A 21,739-nucleotide genomic window follows, 5' to 3' on the forward strand; every position below is an offset into this window, starting at 1 on the left:
CCAGAAAGGCATGTTTAGACAACATTAGAACAGAAATGCTGAAGCACAGTCCAGCAGTACTGCAGGAGGCCTTGTTAAAACTCTTCAATCTGGTTCTGCAGTCTGGCTACTTTCCTGACACCTGGAGTATGGGCTTAATACACCCATTATATAAGAGCGGAGACAAATTCGACCCCAATAACTACTGAGGCATTTGTGTGAGCAGCAATCTGGGGAAGACTTTCTGCTGTATCCTGAACGCCCGGAGACAGGCCTTCCTTACCAGGCACAATGTCTTGAGTAAGAGTCAGATTGGATTCCTACCAAACCACCGCACCACCGACCACATTCACACGCTACACACGATAGTCAACCAGCACGTGCATCAAAAAAGCAAAGGCAAGATTTATGCATGCTTTGTTGATTTAAAAAAAGCATTCGATTCCATCCGTCATGATGGTCTATATTATAAAATTCTACAATCCGGCATTGGGGTAAAACGTACGACACTATCAAATCTATGTATTCAGACAGGTGCGCAGTTAAAACTGGCAATAAAAGAACAGAATTTTTCACTCAAGGGCGAGGAGTGAGACAGGGCTGAAGTTTGAGTCCAACTCTGTTCAACATTTACATTAATGAGTTAGCAGGGCTACTGGAACAATCTGCAACACCCAGTCTTACTCTAAATCATTCTGAAGTTAAATTTCTTCTCTAACAGATGATCTGGTGCTGCTGTCAGCTACTGCACAAGGGCTACAGCAGCACCTGGACCTGCTGGAGAACTACTGTCAGAACTGGGCCCTGACAGTCAATCTGAAAAAAACTAAAATTTTCCAGAAAAAAGCTAGATTACAGGACACCAGATACACATTCACTCTGGGGAACACTGCAATAGAACACACCCGACACTACGACTACCTCGGTCTAAAAATTAGTGCTTCACAGGGTTTTGGTCTGGCAGTGAATGCACTAAAAGAAAAAGCTAGAAGAGCATTATATGCTATTAAGGGCAAATTTACCCAAGTTGACATTCCTGTAACAATCTGGTGTAAGATCTTTGATAATATTATAATGCCTGTTGCTCTGTACGGAAGTGAGGTTTGGGGTCCACTCTGTATGGCAGATTACTCGAGATGGGACAAACACCCCATAGAATCCCTGCATGCAGAATTCTGTAGAAACATTCTAAGGCCCGTTTCACACATACTCCGTTTGCAGTGCGTATGCGGTGCGTATATTTTTCCGTACCTATGTTAACAGGTTAGAGCTTTTACACTGCATGCGGATGCAGTCCGTCGATCCGTTCCAGTTGCGGTGCGTATACAGCAGTGCAGCGATGGTTTACGGACCGAGTCTATTTTTGCTGTGCTGCACCGCACTGAATTAAAGTGGCACTGTTCACATTAAAATAGACATAGATTGTCAAGAAACTGTAATAATTTCATCATATACACAATTACAGTTAATGTGTTCTACAGTTACTAAATTACAGGGTCAAGAAAAACAAAAAAGTATGATTATAGTCCCAAAAGATGCAAAATGCCATCATGTATGATTTTTTTACCCTAAAAAAAGAGAGTGAACCCAAATACATCTCATTCTTCTACTTATTAGCAACAGATATAGCGCGATAGCTTCTTCTGTCAACAACTCAAACTACATGTAAAACAAAGAATCACAATGATTAAAATTAATTGTCATACTGTTTCAATGCCTTAAACAATCTCAAAGTTAACGTTTGGATTTAAAATCAAAATTCCTTACATTTTTTATTTTGTGGCACACAGAAACTGCGGATTAGTAGCGCACTGCAAACGCAGCATATGTGAAAGCTAGGGCTGGGATAAACGATTATTTTTTAAACAATTAATCTAGCGATTATTTTTGATGCATCGATTAATCTAACGATTAATTTTTTCAGTCCGATTCGATTTCGATTCGATTATCTCCCCATTAATTGACTAATAGCAATTTATACATGTTGATTTACATATCTGAATGAAAAAACCATGAATTCCTTAACATTGCAAGTAATGCATTCTTAGTCAGAGGTAGCATTCAATAAAACCTTGAAAACACAGAGGCCTAGCTTAATGAAAAAAGTGCATCTTTTAATTCAACAACATATAGCAATACACTCTGCCACTCACCTTTTTCTTAAACTGAAAATTCTAAAATAAAATTCAAGTGACAGTGTACAGGAGCAAATAATGCATTCTGATGTCTAGCATTCATAAAAAAATAAAAAGGCCACCCTTTCTTAGAGCTACTGAAAGAACAAGTAACTATTTTAAACTGGGGGCTTTTCCAACAAAAAATAAATAATGAAAATAAACATTCAGAACTCAACAGAATACTGTGTGTGTGTGTGTGTGTGTGTGTGTGTGTGTGTGTGTCATTCAAGACAAAATAGTCATATATTGGAGTGGAGGAATGTGAGCATTTCAACATGCTCAGGAGTCAGGCTTGCCCTTTTTTTAGTAACAATGTTCCCAGCAACTGAGAAAAGCCTTTCAGATGGCGTTGATGTGGCAGGTATAGACAAATAGGATTTGGCTACTGCAGACAGGGCAGGGAACCTTATGGCATTATCCTTCCACCATGTAAGGGGGTTATTATCCCTTGGGATAGGGTTTTCCCCAAAATACAAAAACACCTCTTTCCTGACTGTCTCTCTGTCCCCATCACCATCCTCCTGGTCCATGTTTTCTTCACTGCCGTTTTCCCCCTCAGAACCTGTGCCCAACAAAGTGTCCAACAAAGAACAGGACCTCTTCTTTGGTGGGGAGCTTGCTGAGGCTTCCTGCCCCACAGCTGTCTGTAACAATCTCTGCTTCCTTCTGATATCAAGAGCAACAGTCTGTATTTGTACTTGTAGTTTGAGTGCATCATCTGCTGGAAGGAACTTCAATTTCCGAAAACGGGGATCAAGTGCAGCAGCAATGAGAGACACATTTTTCCCATCCTCTTGAAATACAAACACCTCCTGCCACCTTGACAATATCTCCTCTTCTGCTTTGCTCTGGAAAAAGGTCATGGCAGCAGAATCAAATGATTTATTTCGGGTGGATTTCAGGAGAACCTTCAGCAGGGGGGGGAGAACAGAGGCTGTGACATAAGATTGACCACTAAGGAAAACCGTGGCTTGCTCATAGGGCTTGAGCACCTTTTCCAGTTCCTCCAGAAGAATCCATTGATCGTTTTTCAGATCAAGATAGTGCTTTCCGCGCTGTGTGATTTCTGGATCTGATAGTATCGCAACCACTGGCCATCGCTGCTCTAAAAGACGTTCAATCATATAGTATGAACTGTTCCAACGGACTGCTACATCCTGTATCAATTTATGTTCAACTGTGCCCATCTGTTTTTGTTTTAGCTTCAGCTTAGTGGTAGCTGGCTCACTTTTCTTTATGCGTTTCACGAGGCACCGTGTAGCTGAGAGTGCCTTGTTAATCACAGGGTTGTCCATTGCATGGTTGACTACAAGTTGTAGTGTATGCCCAGCACAACGATGGGATACCACCCCAAATCTCTCTTCCAAGATTCTGAGAGCTGCCACAATGTTACGTGCATTGTCATGGACAACAGCAAGGACATTCTCAAACGAAATATCACATTTTTCTGCCACATTCTCCAGCCAGGAGGCAATGTTTTCTGCTGTGTGGCGTTCTTCAACTGGCAGTGTTGTCAAATTGAAGGAGACAAGATCCCAACTGTCATCAATAAAATGACAAGTTACCCCTAAGTAGGCTTCTGTGACCAGACTTGTCCAGGCATCAGTGCTAAGGGAGATTTTGGATGTGACATTTTAAGTTTGTTTTTAAGTTTCTCCACTGAAGTTTCGTACTTGTTCTCCATCAAAGTAGTGAAATGGCGCCTAGAGGGCACAGTGTAACCTGATTCAAAGGTGGTCAGCATTTCTTTGAATCCTTCGCCCTCAGCCACAGAAATAGGCCTCATGTCTTTAACAATCATTGATAAGACGCTCTCAGTAAGTATGGCAGCCTCCTGGGGGGTGCAGGGGGTTGTATTTTTCTTGCGAAAATAATTTTCCACACCATTCTTCTTATCCCTGAAAACAAAGTACACACACACACTAAAATAAATATAATAATAAACCAACAACAAAGAAACACAATATACGATTTTTCTATGTATCCACCTCAGCCTATAGGCTATGCCCATTGATAAAATATCAACAAGTAGGCTAATCAAATCCTATGTGTGTAACATAAACGTCACTTGCGCAGTCACGGCATGACAGTGAACACAATTACATGTAGGGACTATTACGGGCGCTAGAGATGTGACGGTGATAAAATTCTCCCACCGGTTAATCGACTTGTGACAACACCGGTAATACCGGTTTCATCGGGGGTGGGGGTGCATAAAATGTAAAAAAAAAAAAATGGATTGTAGGCTACCGTACTGACGTCTTTCCGCGGTTAAAACAACAGTCCTTCTGATGTAGGCTACATTCATGTTTAGCCTATTTGATGCTATAAATTAACCAAGGAAAAGCTGATCGGTTCACGAGCAGCTTTAACTGAGGCAATCTGTTACGACACATTAAAGAGCCACAAAATAGTAGGCCTATTTATGGTTTAATTTTCTTTGACTGACCAAATTTGAAAGTTGAGACTTTATTAAATGTTACCTGCTTGGTCCTGTCTGTCAGCGCGTTGTCAGTGTCCTCTATGTATTTTTCACGACATTCATAGCTATAAGCGCATTATTAATAGCTATAAGTGAAAACTTTAGGTGTCGACAACGTATTATAGCCTACTCCAACATCGAGCGCAAAGTGGGGAGTTGAAAAAAAAACTTACGGTTCTCTGTCATCTGCAGCTGCTCCCGGGTGGCGCCTCTTCAGGTGCTGGTGCATTGCCGTGGTTCTAGAATGAAACGCCATCTCTATTTTGCAAAGACGACATATCACATAATTTTTTCCTTTAAAATTAAAGAATTCCCACACTTTAGATGAACGAGTGCGTGCCGCCTTGCACTTCTGGTAGTCTGAGGAGGAGCCACTCGTTTTGCTTCTACTCTCCGGCGCCGCCATCTTTGTTTTGGGTCTGACGAATCGACGCGCATATTTTGCGTCAACGTATTTTTTGCGTCGACGTCATCGATTACATCGACGCGTTGTCCCAGCCCTAGTGAAAGCACTATAGCGCGTGCTGCTCCTGTACCGCATACGCACTGCACACGGAGTATGTGTGAAACGGGCGTAAGAGTTCAGAGAAGAACAACTACTAATGCATGCCGGGCCGAACTAGGCAGATACCCCCTTATTATACATATTGAAAAATGATCCCTCAAATTTTGGGGACACCTAAATTCAAGTTCCCCTAACACACTGCAACATGAAGCCCTTAAAACACAAGAGCTGAAGCCTAAAACCAGTCCCCTTTGTCAGCTGGCTCTGAAACTCACAAACCCACTAACAAACACCAGTTTCAGACCAGCACTGCTGAACAAAACCAGATCAGAATAAACCAAATCATAAAAAAAAAAAAGCAAAAATTCATATTTGGACCATTGGGAAAATGAAAGTAAAAACCAAAGCAAACTGGAATGTTATCGGACCCTAAACAGAACATATAATCTGGCAGAATATCTGCACACTGTAAGAGATCCAAAACAGAGACGGATCCTCACCAAATACAGACTCAGTGATCACAGTCTGGCCACAGAAAAAGCCCGACACAGACAAACATGGCTTCCCAAGGAAGAACGAGTCTGTGCTCACTCCACAAACTCTCAAACCTCATGCCACAGTTTTCCAGTTTGGCACAAACCGATCAGATGCTGGTGTTACTGGTGGAGGACCATCATGCATCAGTTGCAGCTAAATTCATTTTTGAGCTGCACACCCTCAGAAACCAATTACTGCCTTAATGTACTTCATTCACAGTACTTTTATTTTCTTATCTTCATAATGTCCTGTTAAATGCACATTTTATTTTATATTGTATAGTGTATATTGTTATTATAGTTTTTATTTGATTCATTACCTGGCACCTTATTTTAATTATATCTTATTATTATTTGTCTTGTCATTACCTGTTTTGTGTATGCTTTGGCAATATTTTATGTAAACACAATCATGCCAATAAAAGTACTTTTAAATTGAATTGAAATTGAGAGAGAGAGACTTTTTGAATTTTTAACCCTCCTTTATGACAAAAAATATCAAGGTTTAATTAAACCTCACATAGTTAATAAAAATACAAACATACAATAATAAATAGCACAAAAACCAAAACGAAGAAAGAAAAACAATAGCTCAAATTAAATATAAATTTGCAAAGCACCATCAAAATCAGATTCACATATGCACTGGTTTACTCCCCAAATATAATTGAAAGTCTCCAGGTCTTTAACCAAGTTATAGTATGCATTATTCCACCTTTAATCTAGTTTTAATTAAACCTTTTAAAATTAACATTGCATCAGCGGACCCAGCATTATTTATTTTGCTTTTACGTGAAATCCAAATTCCCATCTTTGCTTGCCCAAACAAAAAATTAAGCAAAACGTAGATCTGCTTTCTGTTTCTGCTATACTTTGGTCCATAGATAAATAACATAGGTGAAAACACTTCTCCCAAAACTGTACACCATTCTTCCAATTGAGAAAGTAAAGGCACAAGCCTCCCACATTGGAAGAATAAATGAAAGACAGTTTCAGTCATCCCACAAAAAGGACATCCCTCCTGAACCTGGGGATCGAGGTGTGCTCTGTATCCGTTTGTAGCTATTAACCCATGCACAACTCTCCACTAAAGGTCTCCAGTCCTTTTTTCAATGGGAGGCTTGTACAAGGCCCTCCAGCAACCCTTCGGGGAAGAGCCTGATCCAAATAGCTCTTGCCATTTTGACTCTTTAACTCCTCCTAAAGAATGAGTGTGAAACTTTTACACATGTAACGTACAGTGCTTTCTTCTCAGTTTTACTGAAACAGTCCAATAAAGGTATCTTGAAGGTCAACAAAGATCCCTCCTTTTCTTCAAAAATACCCACAGATGGAATTATTCTTAGTTCAGGAAAAATTAAATCCATATCTTCATTAGTTGCTTCCAATCTGCGTTTAAATTCCGTTGATAGGCTCTCAAGGATTTCATTTAACAGTCTTTGTGTCCAACGAGTTGATCTTATTCCAATCTTGGAAGCTACCATTTCAGGAGACATCCATCCATCTGAAGTTATTAAGTGTCCAATCTTTACAACTCCTGCAGCCTTTAGAAGATTCCTCATCGATGGTGATTTTAAAATCACTGAGTCCACTATAGAGTTGTGCATTAGAGGTTCTTCCCTTGACCAGAGACCTCCCTCCATCCTTTATGCCTCTCAAGATATTAAAGGTCCTCCAGGCTTTGAACACTGAATGGTAAAAGGAAGTTAGTCCAGTCAGATCAACATTTTGAAAGTCCAGGAGAAACAAATGTTTATCCAGCCCCATCCAGCCCCATCCCTCCTGCTCTTTTAAGGCTTACATCCAGCTTACATCCACTCCGTAGAGATATATTTTTACTGTCTGTAGTCTAAAAGTCTTAATGCTGCTTTTTATATCCACCAGTCCTTGTCCACCTTCTTGTCTGGGTAGAAACAAAAGTGATGCTTTTATCCAGTGGTTACTGGACCAAAAAAAGTCTGTTAAGCGTTTTTGGATTTTTTTCAACCAAATCTTCAGGAGGTTCCAGAATGTTCATTTTGTGCCATAGCGTTGAGGCTACAAGGTTGTTGCAGACCAGGACTCTTCCCCTATAGGATAACTGTGGTAGCAACCAATTCCAGCAAGACAACCGAGCACACACCTTCTCCACCAGGCCCTCCCAATTCTGTCTCTTGTAATCCTCCCTTCCTAAAAACACCCCCAAATATTTTATCCCAGATTTTCCCCATTTTAAATTACTTGGGAGAGCTGGAGTATTGTGGTCTAACCCACACCACAATGCATCACTTTTTGCCCAGTTAACTTTTGCAGATGAAGCTTTACCATAGCTTAATAAAATCTCTTTTAAAACCTGAACATCTTTAACATCCCTTAAAACAACAGTAATATCATCAGCATAGGCTGAAACCTTTACATACTCATTAAAAATAGCACCTTTTACCTCCAAACCAATTAAACTCTCTCTTAATTTACATAGAAGAGGTTCTATAGCTAAACTATAAAGCTGACCAGAAAGTGGGCATCCTTGTCTTATACCCCTCTGTACCTTTACAGGGACACTCAAACCTCCTGCTATTTTTACCATACTGCATTATTGTACAACAACTTTATCATTTTTCTAAATTTCTCTCCAAACCCAAAAGCTTCTAATACTTTAAAATGATATTGATGATCAACACGATCAAAAGCTTTCTCCTGATCAAGTGATAGTATTCCTACATCAATATTATTACATTATTACAATTGCCAAAGGTTTCCAGTTCTTTAACATGGTAAGATCACCTTTTTTTGGAAGCAATGTTAAAACAGCCCGTTGGCAGCTCTTGGGTAGAATACAAATACGATTACATTCCTTAAGCACCTCAAATAAATCAGATCCAAGTATTGTCCAGAAATGTTTATAAAATTCACCAGGAAGTCCATCTATGCCTGGGGTACGACCCGACGAAAGACCCGTTATGGCATCACTTAATTCCACAAAGGTTAATCCAGACTCCAATGCTTGTTTATCTTCTTCATTTAGACAAGGAAGATCTTGTAGAAATCAATTTTGTATCAGAATGTCTATGTCCTCAGGTGAGTATAAATGTGAATAAAAATTCACTGCTTTTCTGCGCATTTCCACAGGCTCAAATGTACATTGTCATCCTTCAGGTTATGCATTTGGTTAACTTGTACACTCTTGCGTTCTAGATTGAAAAAAAAAGAGAGGTGGGACTGTCCATATCCTTTATAGATAAGAATCTATTTCTCACAAGAGCTCCTTTAACCTTTTCATTTAAAATAGAGCTTAATTTTAATTTCTTCTCAGACCACTCATGCACACTGGAAGAAAGATCTCCTATCATGTTTTTCTCAATGGCAAGGATTTCCTTTTCAAGCCATTCCAGGGACTGTTTCAAACAAAAATTAGAGTGAGATGTATACTGCTGTCAAAAATCCCTTATGTGAGCTTTTCCAATTTCCCACCAAAAAATAACATTATCAAATCTTGTTTTTTCTTTTCTCCATGTCTCCCAAAAGTGTTTAAAAGAATCACAAAAAACCTTGTCTTGTAGCAATTTGACGTTAAAATGCCAGTAAACACTTCTATTTTTCTTAGAGTTCAAGTTACAATCAATAGTGATTAATTTGTGATCAGTGAAAGATGTGGGGACAATAGCTGCATTAAAAATTCTACTTTTCATACTATTTGATAAGTACAGTCTGTCTAGTCGTGCTGCTGAAATCCTCCCATCACTAACCTTTACCCATGTATATTGCTTAACAGAAGGATTATTTTCTCTCCATATATCAGTAAGATTAGAAGTTTTAATGTACTGCAGATGACTGAAAATGGGGTTCTTCTCCATTTCTATCAAGCAAAGCATTAATTGTACAATTCCAATCCCCAGCTAAGATAGTAAAAAAATTACCTTTCTGCTTTCTAAAAAACCTTTTAATTTATCAAAAATAATTATTCTCTCAGCTCCTATGTTAAGTGCATATACACTCACAAACATAAAAACAAGACCATTTAAATCAACCTTAACTGCTAAACATCTTCCTGGTTCAATTTCACTTTTTTCCAAAACTTTTGCTTTTATAGAAGGAGAAAAATGAATAGCAGTTCCTGCACTCAGATTAGTACCATGTATGAGCACACATTCATTCCTCCACCACAATCGCCAGTCAACCTCATTGTTTGCATCACTATGAGTCTCTTGTAAGAAAATAACATCTAATTTCTTTAACTTAATAAAATTAATCACTGTATCAGCATTACTCTTATCCCTCATCCCACTGACATTTAAGGATCCCACACGTAGGGTTTCCATAAGAAAGAAGAAGATTAGAAAAAAAACAATCAGACAGAGATGTGTATTAGCCATAGCGATTAGTTATATTTTCCTCTTTTTGTTTTCCCTTTACCTTTCTCAAACCTTAACCTAAAACGTTTCTGTTCTGATAACTCATCATTACTGCAATTTTTCCTTGCCCACATTACAGATGAGATAAACTTTTCCAAATCTGGGAAAAAAAAAATCACTCACTTCTATGCTTTTACCTTTTGTCTCATCCAGAAAAGCATTAATTTGTCCCACAGTGTACAAATCTTCTGTATCTACTTTTGATATTTCTGACCCTTCAGACCAATTTCCATCATCTTTCATACTATCATCTGTACACTGAGATAGCCCATCTATATCATCTACCGAGCATTTCTCAGCTATTTCTATAACACTCTGAGATACAAACTCATTTTCTTTTACTTCCTCAACATCATCATTTATGACAAGCACAGAACTGCATTCAGCCTGATGCTCACTTCTCTCCACATCCATACCAGCATCGCTTTTACTCACCTCATTGTGCCCGTAAGACCTCCTCCAACGGCCTTTTGTTTGGTGCTTAGGTACTTGTTTGTCCTGTGTTTTTGCCGTAGCTATTATCCTCGGTATCATTATGATGAACTGATCCAGTTTCAGTAACATTAACAGGCAGCTGCTGCTCAACATCCGCTTTTTTATTAGGACAGGAGAAACGTTTATGGCCTATATTTCCACATTCAAAGCACTTTAGATTATCTGTACTTGCATACAGCATGATATATCTCCATGACTTACACGAAACGAGATCTCTAATGTGCGCTCTGTTGAAGTCAGAAACATTAACACTTGTCTCCTTAACGACAAAACGTGTTTGAGATCAGCATTTTTACATCCCAATGGGATATTCCTAACAGGACTTGCGACTTTACCGTATCGGGTTAACTCTTTAACAATCGCGTCATTTGAGATAAAAGGCGGTAGGCCTACGTTGGAAACACTGACTTTAGTTGCCGGAGCCATTAAAGGAGTAACGGGCACAAAGGTTTCCTTAATCCATAATCCATTCTCACTCATCTGATTAACTAGGCTAACTGCTCTGTTTTTAAAAACACGACAACAGCTTTGTTCATACGCGATGCTGAGAGAATATTGTCGAAACCTATAATTCCTCCCACCACCACGAGAACATCCTCCACGCTCACGCCAATATCAGGCACACACCTGCAACCATTACGCATCGACAGGTGCGAGACTCCCTGCCTAACTTCAGACGCCATACCGACACGCGACAAAAAGCCGCGAGCGGCTTTAATACTTAGTGAACTTAAACCAAAAGAAAAATCACCAGAAAAAAGGGAGAAGAGAAATAGGAAAACACTTTCAAAATACTCAAAATCCAACCTCGCTCTAACCAGCACGCTCACTCACCCTACCACACTCGCACATGCGCAGAGAGAGATAACGAGAACGGGGTGGTGTGCGCAAAGTCACATCGACTTCATTCACTTTTACTAGCTCTTGTGGAGGCGTGAAGTCTTCCGATAGACCGTGTTATAAGAACTTTTGCCCGGCTGGGTCAGAAACATTTGCGTAACATTTGAGTGCTGCGACTCCGACTGCGCATACGGACTAGAACAACATCCTCCCTAACAAACGAGGTATGCCTCATATTCTGTTGCAGTTATGGATACAATAACTTTTTTCTTCTTCTTTGCTTTAGGCCCATTATATAACAATGTGTAAATCGCTAACATTGTGAACCGTTATTTGTAAGTCAACGGTCGCTATAAAGACACACTATGATCGTGCATTATTCATTACGCTCATAAGATTCTTCATTGGACTTTTTTGTACGTTTTCTAGTGAACTATAAGCATTACTTTGTGGAAGTTTAAAAGGTTTTCCATTGACATTTGGGCTGTACTTTGTTTTAACTTAAACATATTTTTAAGAATGGCAAAAAATGCCCTTATTCGTTTTTGGATACTGTGAAGAAGTGACATATACAGACAGTATAATTTAAAATGTTACTCAACACACTATAACTTTAACATGCGATGACATCTCAGTATTGAACAACTGTTGTATGTACAGAAATTGAATAAACGTACTCCCCATTATACTCACTCATTAGGATCATAAAGTAATTTGGAAGCACACATGGAAAGATCTTGCAGTGATACATTCTTGATGAGTGAGAGGGTTGAGAGTTTGTGACAGAGCTCAATTATAAAATACCTCTTTGCACATGCTGGCAAAACGAACTGACCACAGAAACCAGAACACAGGAATGATTTTTTTAAGAAACAAAAGTATGTGTTTTTGTGTGTGGAAGGGCCAGGCCCAGTTTGTATCCTTTCTTATCATTCCTGCCCCCTCTCTCTCTCTCTCTCTCTCTCTCTCCCCTAACTCTCTCTCTCTCTCTCTCTCTCTCTCTCTCATTCCAGTTCTACTCCTTGAACAAAAACAAGAAAACACCCAGGAGGAATATCATAAATCTTTGTTTTAAAATCAACCCAGGAATATTTTGCAGAACAGTATTTGCAATCTGCTCCACCCTGTAAGGTAATCCATTCTGTAACTTTAAAATGTCTTTCACATCAAGTTGGTATTTGTCCGTGACAGTAGTTGCCCAGATCCAATCTTGGCCAACTTAAATAAACAAGATAAAATATAATTATAATATCAGGTTCAATATTTTCCTTTACTAGACACAAAGTAGATACTTTGTAATGAGTCTTACACAACAATTGTGTAGCAACTGCATATTTTAAATCTCAGCAATGTTTAATGTATTTCTTAGTGGGTGAGGAGCTTTCAACAGATATTAAACTCAATTTCAGATATTGTGTACATTGTTTGACATTATTAACTTAGACAAAGTTTTGTTGTTGTTGTTGTTATTTTGCTGTGGTAGACTGTACATCTCTTTGAAAAAAACAGAAATTATATGCAGAATTGATATAGCACTGTTATGTGGTCAAAACCTGGAACTTATTCAAAGCTTTGTGTTTACTGAAAAATAATTGCACATCTTAAAACGCCTTTCAACCAATCAGAATTAAGCATTCAAAAGGTCCCGTGGTATTAGAGGGAATATTTACCCCCTGCATTTGATTTTCAGTGGCATTTTTACCTTTAAGGGGGCAATTTTTCAAACTATATAACAATATAATGTGTATCATCCTTTTATGTTAAATACTTCCATTTATTAACATTAACAAGGGGTAAAATGCATAACTAGGCCTAGAATAGAATATTTAGAACTAGATTTGCCTCAGAACTGATTTTTGATGTACCTAATTTTTCAGGTATCTGCAGATACCAAGTACAGATATGAGCAGTTTTGTATTTGTTGCCATTCTATTTTCAGTAATTAAAAATAACAAGTCAGGACATTATACCAGGGTGTAGCTTATCTTTATTGTTATTCATGCTTTAACTTTTAGTTTATGCATATTGTTCTGGGCAAGTGATCTTAGACCATTTCAGATTCTTCATTGGTTTTCTTTCTTTCTTACCTTGCTTTTTTTATTTGTCAAAATTATGGAAAACATTTTAAATTATCCACTGAAAAAAATCATGGATGACTGAAAAGCACTTGGAAAAGTGATGCACTTTCCTTCTGTGCTTGACCCCTAAAAAAATAAACATTTTATAGTATTATTTAAGATAAATAATATTTCCCGTTGTCTTAATGGGTCAATTTTGACCTATATGGGAAGAACCAGTTGCAGCCTTTCACCTTCAGACTTTCTGGATGTGATATAGCTTTAAATAGTTTTTGTACATTTATGAATCAAATATGACCTTAAAGGTGCACTAAGTAATTGTTTCCTCATTGAAAAAAATTGTCCTCTTAAATACATGAATTGTAAATTTGCAATATAGGTAGGAAAACATGATCACTCACATTAAAATTGAGACTCCAGTCATATCAGTAAACTTATAAAAGCGGTTTTATTCTACATGGACAGGGTCCACACATGGGGGCGGCCATTTTAGAATCACATGACAAGCCGAATACTACTCACTTAATCTAAGTACCCGTCCTGTTATTTGACACTTTCACTCATTGATTAAAGTAATCATGAGTAATCATACTACATTTCTACAATGATATCTGAAACGGAAAACTATTGATTTTATATGATGCTACATCCAATCTGCTAAGTCCAAGATGACACAAAGAAAAAATTTACTGAGTGCACCTTAAAACTATAGTTTTAAACAGATAATATGTTAGTAAATAAGTTTGCTAACATTATTTTAGAAGATAGGGTATAATGGGGCTTAAGGCCTATTGGATGTTATTTAAAAATGAAACAGAAAAAAATAAAAACACTACCGGACAACCAAACTGGCCCGGTTGCTAGGGAGGGTAGAGTCACCTGGGGTAACCTCCTCATGGTTGCTATAATGTGGTTCGCTCTCCATGGGGCGCATGGATGCCGTGAAGAATTGCATGAAGCCTCCACACATGCTATGTCTCCGTGGTAACGTGCTCAACAAGTCACATGATAAGATGCGTGGATTGACAGTCTCAGACGCAGAGGCGACTGAGATTCATCTTCTGCCACCTAGACTGAGGCGTGTCACTACGCCACCACGAGGATTTAGAGCGCATTGAGAATTGGGCATTCCAAATTGAGGAGAAAAGATGAAAAAAAAAGAAAAGAATGTCATATAAGTTTATAACAACACAGGTGTGAGTAAACAATGACAACATTTTAATTTTTAGGTGAGCCAATCCTTCAAGACAACAGGAAGGTTAAACAAAAGTCTTCTCTATTTTTTGCTGTCTAGAAGAAACCATCAAGATTTAGGAAACAAGATCAAGATGAAAGAGATTAAAGAGATCTCATTTGTGATTTTTTTTTTTCCATTTGCCTGTAGGATGATGACCCAAGAGAACATGGACTATGATAATGACACTTATGAATACATGGAATATGGGTATTTGGAGGATTCAAAAGCTGAAGGTTATACTCAGAGAGAAGCTCTTCACATTGTATCAGTGATCATTTACAGTCTGGCATTTACTCTGGGTGTAATTGGGAATGGAATGGTTATCTGGTTGACAGCATTCAAAAGCAAAAGAACTGTGAACAGCATTTGGCTACAGAATCTGGCCATTGCCGACTTTGTGTTTGTGCTTTTCTTGCCATTCTCCATCGACTATGTGCTCCGAGATTTTCATTGGCTCTTCGGCAAGCCATTGTGCAAGCTAAACTCCTTTGTCTGCACCATGAACATGTATGCCAGCGTGCTCTTTCTGACTGTCTTGAGTCTGGATCGCTATGTCTCACTGGTCCACCTGAACTGGTCGGAAAAGTACCGCACCATATGGCGGGCCTGGTGGCTGTGTGCAGTGATTTGGATCACTTCCTGCTGTTTAAGCTGTCCGACCCTGATATTCCGAGATACAATTCAACATAATGGGAAGATTGTGTGTTTTAATAACTTCCATGACGAGAGCAGCCGCATTGTGGCAATAAGACACATTGCCATGGTATCACTGCGCACCGCCGTGGGCTTCCTCCTTCCATTCTGCACCATCACTGTTAGCGGCATATTATTATCTTTGAAGATGCGGCAGTCAAACTCTGTACGTCTGTCCAGCTTCTCCAGAATGGTTTCTGCAGTAATCCTTGCCTTCTTCTTGTGCTGGGTGCCATTTCACACATTTAGCCTAATGGAATTGACTATGCATCATACCACCTACCTGCACTCAGTGCTCATTGTGGGGTTTCCCCTTGCCACTAGCCTCGCCTTCTTCAATAGCTGTGTGAACCCAATCCTATATGTACTGCTAACCAAGAAAGTACGGAAACTTGTGAAGAGGTCGTGTTTGAACTTTACCAAGAGCTCACTAAGAGAGCTGAGTCGGTCCATATCTGCAACTGAATTAGACTCAGCACTGCCCAGCTGCTCTCCAGAAGATCCCACTGCTAACTCATCTGTCTGATAAGATCAGTAGTTTGCAAAACTACACTGCATGGTTAGAAATATGTTGACACCCCCTTCTAATTTCAGGCCCCTTCATTTCAATAAAGGCAAATCTTTATACTAGCCATACAATGATATTCTAGAGCAGTGTTTCCAATTCATGGTCCTGGAGTATCCCCAACAATAAACTTTATGACCCTGTTCACACCTGGTATTAAAATGCATTTTGGGCAATCTGATTACATATGGTCAGGTGTGACATCGCTGTTTATACCAGGACCACTTGTGATCGAATTTTAAGAGGAGGGCCTCTGATATCAAGGTGACATGAAACTATGTCATTGTGTTGCTGCATTATAATAAACCGTGAAAAAGTCAGAAAAGACAAGGAAAGCACAAACAAAACCAGCTCACCGTTTCTCCCAGATGAAGATGAAATGTAATCTAAGTACAATGCACTATATTGAACAGAATTGACCATAGTTTTAGTGTTATTTGAGCTTCAGCTGAGCAGTCGCTGTATTAAAGACATTATCGTGCATTTTTATTTTAGACATTAAATCATAGTTTTATTTTGAATGTTAATTTACATAAAAAAAGAAATAAATATACAAAGGAGAGTATTTTTAATCTGCTTCTAAAAACATAAATATTTAAAAGACTGTTTCCATTTCATGCATATTATGGAGGACAGATGAGACAGCCCTAAAAATGCCCAACTCCATACTCAGTGCCCTTACTACTGAACTTGGGAGCTGATTGACCACCCTATGGAAAGGATCCATTTAGGTCTAATGCTGCATTCCATTCAAATCAGATGTGGGATATTCCTACTTGATATCTCCGATCATCGACCATAAAAGCATTCCATTGCCCAATGTTTGGAAGATGACCTATAAGGAAACAAAATTACAATGGTCCAGTTAGCTTAGCAGGGATGTCTCCTAGCAACCCAATTGACAAACAATTCTGCAACATTACTGTACGACCATCAAAAGAGAGTATTATTTAACATGTTTTGAACGCATGTCTCTACAAACGTTTGTTAAACAAGCTTTAATATCATGTTATGAATCAGAGGGGTTACCAGGATATCATGTTTGGGGGGGCATTTGGCTTGTTTGGGGGGGCAACATAAACTATTGAAAAAATCGGTGCAAAATTAAGCTATACTACACACAATCTGTTTTAGTGCATATCTTTTTCTAAGCCAGGAACCCAGAGATAGGCACATGGCCCCTATTAGACTATAGGGCTTAAACTGGATTTTTGTTGTGCCAGACCTCACTCATCTGCTAGCGATGGAAAAATATGCACAAAACAATCCACTTTTAAATTGTAATTTATCATCAGATGCAGAGGCGTTTCCAGCATTGAAGGACATCCGGGGCTTAGCCCAGACAATTTTATTTTCACACTAGCAACCACTTCCCTGTAGTCCAAAGCTGGTGAGAGGGTATTCTTTGAGTTTTGCTCTGGCTGGGCCTGTTTCTACAGTTCCTAAATCTTCCACTGTAGTACTATCCTCAACATCCTCTCTCCTCCCTGAATCATCTGTGATGCAAAAGAACAGATACAGCACATAACTTATTGCAAATCAGCTTCAAACAACTAATTCATCAAGTGCTACATATGTCAAATTGTGGACCAATACCATTGAAGAAAATGTATTGGGAAGAGCAGATCAGTGGGATTGCCCTAATATCTATCATGATTCTTGAATTTTCATGTACATTAACAGAAAGTCATCACAAAAGAGTTATATTATAGTGAGTAAAGTGAGGTAAAAAAAAAAAATATTGAATATAAATAATTAATATTTTTTGACATAAATAGTCAAAATGATGTATAAGATCCTAAGTTAAAGCAATACATGAATGACTTTAGTCTAAGTTCAATGACACACTATGGCATCAAACTGTATATAATTCTCATCATCTCTGTGATAATAATTCATCTGTCAAAATCCTTTCATTAGGATCATTGAGATAAACAATGTTTCACTTTTAACTTTCTCTAAAGTAAAGTGACTTATTCATTGTTACCAGTTTCCATGCCTGATTCTGGCACAGCTGCTGCTGCTGCTCCTCAGTAGTGGTGGGAAGTTCGGATCATTTTACTGACTCGGATCTTTGAGTCTCGTTCAGCAAAATGAACGAATCTTTTTTCGAGTCATTTCGTTCATTTCAGCAGAATATAATTAAATGTCATGTTAAATAGCCCAAAACATCAAGTAGTCTACTTACGAAAATGTTGATTCAATTTGAAATAAATAAATAAAAATAAACTATAGGGTAATGCAGCCAAAGCCAATTTATAAGAAACCGAAATGTTAATTTATTAATTGGGTCTTAAGTTTAAGCTATTGCAGTTAGTTCACCTCACCTCCTTTTTCTCCGCCTCTTGTGTCATCGGGTTCGAACTTCAAAACGTTAAAAATACTTAGTTGTCGATGTCGACTCGTCAGTGTCTGTGTGTGGGCCGTGTGGTGTGACACAGCAGCCAATGCACTCACTGACTGCATGCACATGCAGCATACCGTCCGGATCCGGAAAGATAAATGATTAGTTCAAGTCTCGACTCTCGAGTCTTCGGGTTTGGGTTCGGCCGGGTCCGAGTCTTTCGTTCTTCCTGTCAGTCCCATAGAGACTATGCTGTCAGTACCGGAAAGAGAAATGATTAGTTCGTCTCTTCGGTTCGAGTCGTTCGTTCTTCAAGTCAGACTCACAAACCCATAGCACAGCACTAATGGACAGGGACAATAATAAGATGGACCTTTTTTATTTTTCAGATGATGTTTATTGTACATATATTTTGATAATTGTATGTTAATTCCCAACATATAAAACAATGTACATTCAGACGCAGTCAATAATACGAATCTAATGTTTTATTTGATGCGAGATACCAGCTGTCACGTGACAAAAGAACGAAGGACTCAGACGCGAAAGATGAACTAATCATTTCTGTCTCTGCATAGTGCTATGGGTTTGTGAGTCTGACTTGAAGAACGAATCGACTCGAAACCGAAGAGACGAACTAATCATTTCTCTTTCCGGTACTGACAGCATAGTCTCTATGGGACTGACAGGAAGAACGAAAGACTCGGACCCGGCCGAACCCGAAGACTCGCGAAAGATGAACTAATCATTTATGACTTCATGTACCTTATGCGATGTTGCGCGCATGCGCGGTCAACACAAAATGAATGAATCACTCTCTGAGACAACTCGGTAGTCCCGAGTCATATTAAAGATTCGTTCAAAATGAACGAATCGTTCATGAACGACACATCACTACTCCTCAGTCTGTAGCTCATCTTTGCTACACTCTACAAAACCATTTAATCAAATCAAAGTGTATATTTCCTACATACTAATATCACAAAACAAGTCACACATACATTTTATGTTAATGCTTATTGGTTATCCTTAGCGAAAACAACACCTGATAAACAAGAAAAGTACGCTCTGACTGCGTTAACTCTGAGCTACCAAGCTGCGTCAATTTAAACAAGGAGGTTAGAGTCTACAACTCTTGAGGTTTAGCCTACTGTGGGTGAAAGCCAGCTAGATGATGATCTTAAGACTTTAAGGACAAAAACAAATGTGAATTCTTACCCACTGACTTCTTTCGGAAAAATCCCCAAAGCCTCATTTGCTTAATTTTTGCTGTCTTTCCTGCTAATTGCCGTTAACTCGCCACTAAGTAACGTTAGTTGATGTCAACGACTGTGCAAGCTCCTCCTCTACCTTTTGCATATTCAACAGAGAGGAAGAAACGGAGTCGCCCATAGGCTACCAACAGCAAAGGAACTTATTCTATAGGCTAGATTATGCCTATGTCTATTTTTACAGGCTGTATGCAGTATGTGCAAAGCCAAAGCACAATGAAATAAGGCAACTTATGATTTCGGGGTTTACATAGGCTTTTGTCCGGTTTCATATTTGTCAGTCAACTATTCAAAATACGTTCGGGGCTACACTCAAAACAACAGATGGACAGATTATTTCTCAAATTCTAAGGGGAGGCAGTGCTTATCCTAAGGGAGGCACTGCCTCCCCCAGCCTCCCCCTAGACACGCCCCTGTTATGAATGAACTTTGACTCATTTATCGATGATATCTCCCTGGTTGCAGATAGGTTTGTTTGACTTCAGGCACATCTCGTTAAAATCAGATAAAAAAAAAATTCCACACAAGTTTCAAAGTTGGAATTCTGACATCAAGTGGCGTTCCGTTGCACTTTTCCTAGAAGGAATTTGGAAAAACTGACTTTCCAAATTTAATGGAATGCAGCATGAGGTATTTAAGCACACAACAAGCAAAATATATGAAATACATGTAGCCTTTGGGGTTCTTCAGAACCAGGATTGGGAAACATTGTTTGAGAATTGTGTGCTTCTAAAACAATGCAGTAACTGTTTAGTAAGGGCATTTTTCTGCTCCAACGTGACAGTGCATCTGTACACAAAACAAGGCCTTTAAAGAAATTATTTACCGAGTCCAGGCCCCAATCACTCAACTCTAGTGCCTGACCACAATGAGCCCATTTGCATGCAAAGCAATATGTTGATATCTACCAGAAATCTGTTTATTCCAAAAACAATCAGACAACAAAAGATAAGCGCTTTTACGTGACACTTGAAATCATCAGGTTATTCACTGTTTTTGACATCAAAACACTATAGTCATGTGCTCAACACGTGCATACATTGTAGGGATGGGCATTTTGGTCATTTTGTTTACTCGAGTACTCCAAATAATTACCCGTGGGGTGGGGGGGGGCATGCAGACCTGTACAAATACAGTATGTACATAGACTGTATGTCATACGTCTTTGGCTGCTACAAAAAGGTTACAATAATAAGCTTAGTAAGTGCGCACCACTGTTTCTGAACCATGTTTCTGCAAACCATGATGCCATAATCATCACGTTTTTAAAACGCAGTGTTAAGTTGAAAATAGTTTTGCAAACCATGCATTCTTTTACATTCAGTTGTGCCTCATCTAGATGTTTGAAAGAATGTGTTCGCTTCTCCAGAGTATAGAGTGCCATCTCTGCCTCAGACAGAATGTTACGCTGCACTCTGTTGGAGTTGTTGCTGTGATGATTCATGCTTCCGCTCTCCAATTTAACTCGTAATTTTAAACTTCATATTGGGAAAACCGTAATGGAACACCACTTTATGTTGGACTTACAACTCGTACAGAAATCTTCAGCTCTGATTTCGCTGAAATGCAGGTGTGTCAAGCAAGTATTTCGGCACAGAGGGAGATTTACAATCATTGATTAACATTCACTTTTATTAAATAATATACATTAATGGGTCAAAGTTTCTACATCATATGACAATAAAACCTGTTTAGCAAATGTGTGCAGAGACAGATGTTCTAAAGTGGATTCAACTTTCTTTTGATTATCGTAAACCTGTAGAACAAACATTAGCACCGCAGCATCATTTATCAGTTTGGTTGCTATGACACGTCTCTGTTGACAGTCAAGGTCAATCAAAAATTACTATGTAATCAATCTCAAAATTAAAAATAAGACTTATCAAGACTTTGATAAGTAGTGTACACAGTCCCGGATCTACGGGGTGCTAAGCACCCTCAAACGAACCTTAGAGCACCCTCAATTGCAGACCAGGGCAATATCGTGAACGTTTTTAATTAGATCACTCATTTATATGGCTTTTGGACCTTTCGCGCATTCACAAGCTTTTATTATGTGCAGGGTTGCCAGATAATATATGCAACACCCCAATCATTGATTTATTCGTGCACAAATTGGAAATATTTCACTTAATGCAATCTGTGA

General features: G+C 38.8%; 2 protein-coding genes across 4 annotated transcripts; one reads left to right on the plus strand and one right to left on the minus strand.

The window, feature by feature from the left end:
- Window positions 1-2,395: 2,395 nt before the first annotated feature.
- LOC127655312 (E3 SUMO-protein ligase ZBED1-like) lies at window positions 2,396-3,942 on the minus strand. Its single transcript, XM_052143053.1, has 2 exons — window positions 3,830-3,942; window positions 2,396-3,695 (listed from the first exon to the last, which is right to left on the minus strand). Exons 1-2 carry the CDS (start codon window positions 3,940-3,942, stop codon window positions 2,396-2,398), a joined length of 1,413 nt encoding a protein of 470 aa, XP_051999013.1.
- Window positions 3,943-11,480: 7,538 nt separating this feature from the next.
- LOC127654903 (chemerin-like receptor 2) lies at window positions 11,481-18,927 on the plus strand. 3 transcript variants are annotated; one of them, XM_052142449.1, is made up of 3 exons: window positions 11,481-11,629; window positions 12,419-12,536; window positions 14,868-18,927. In XM_052142449.1, the coding sequence occupies exon 3, from the start codon at window positions 14,869-14,871 to the stop codon at window positions 15,937-15,939; it is 1,071 nt and encodes a 356-aa protein (XP_051998409.1). In that variant the 5' UTR covers window positions 11,481-11,629; window positions 12,419-12,536; window position 14,868; the 3' UTR covers window positions 15,940-18,927. The 3 variants fall into 3 exon arrangements, with proteins under 3 accessions (XP_051998409.1, XP_051998410.1, XP_051998411.1); XM_052142450.1 differs by having other exon boundaries at window positions 12,419-12,531; XM_052142451.1 differs by lacking the exon at window positions 12,419-12,536.
- Window positions 18,928-21,739: the final 2,812 nt, after the last annotated feature.

Source organism: Xyrauchen texanus, chromosome 14, assembly GCF_025860055.1.
Source record: "Xyrauchen texanus isolate HMW12.3.18 chromosome 14, RBS_HiC_50CHRs, whole genome shotgun sequence".
NCBI lineage: Eukaryota > Metazoa > Chordata > Actinopteri > Cypriniformes > Catostomidae > Xyrauchen > Xyrauchen texanus.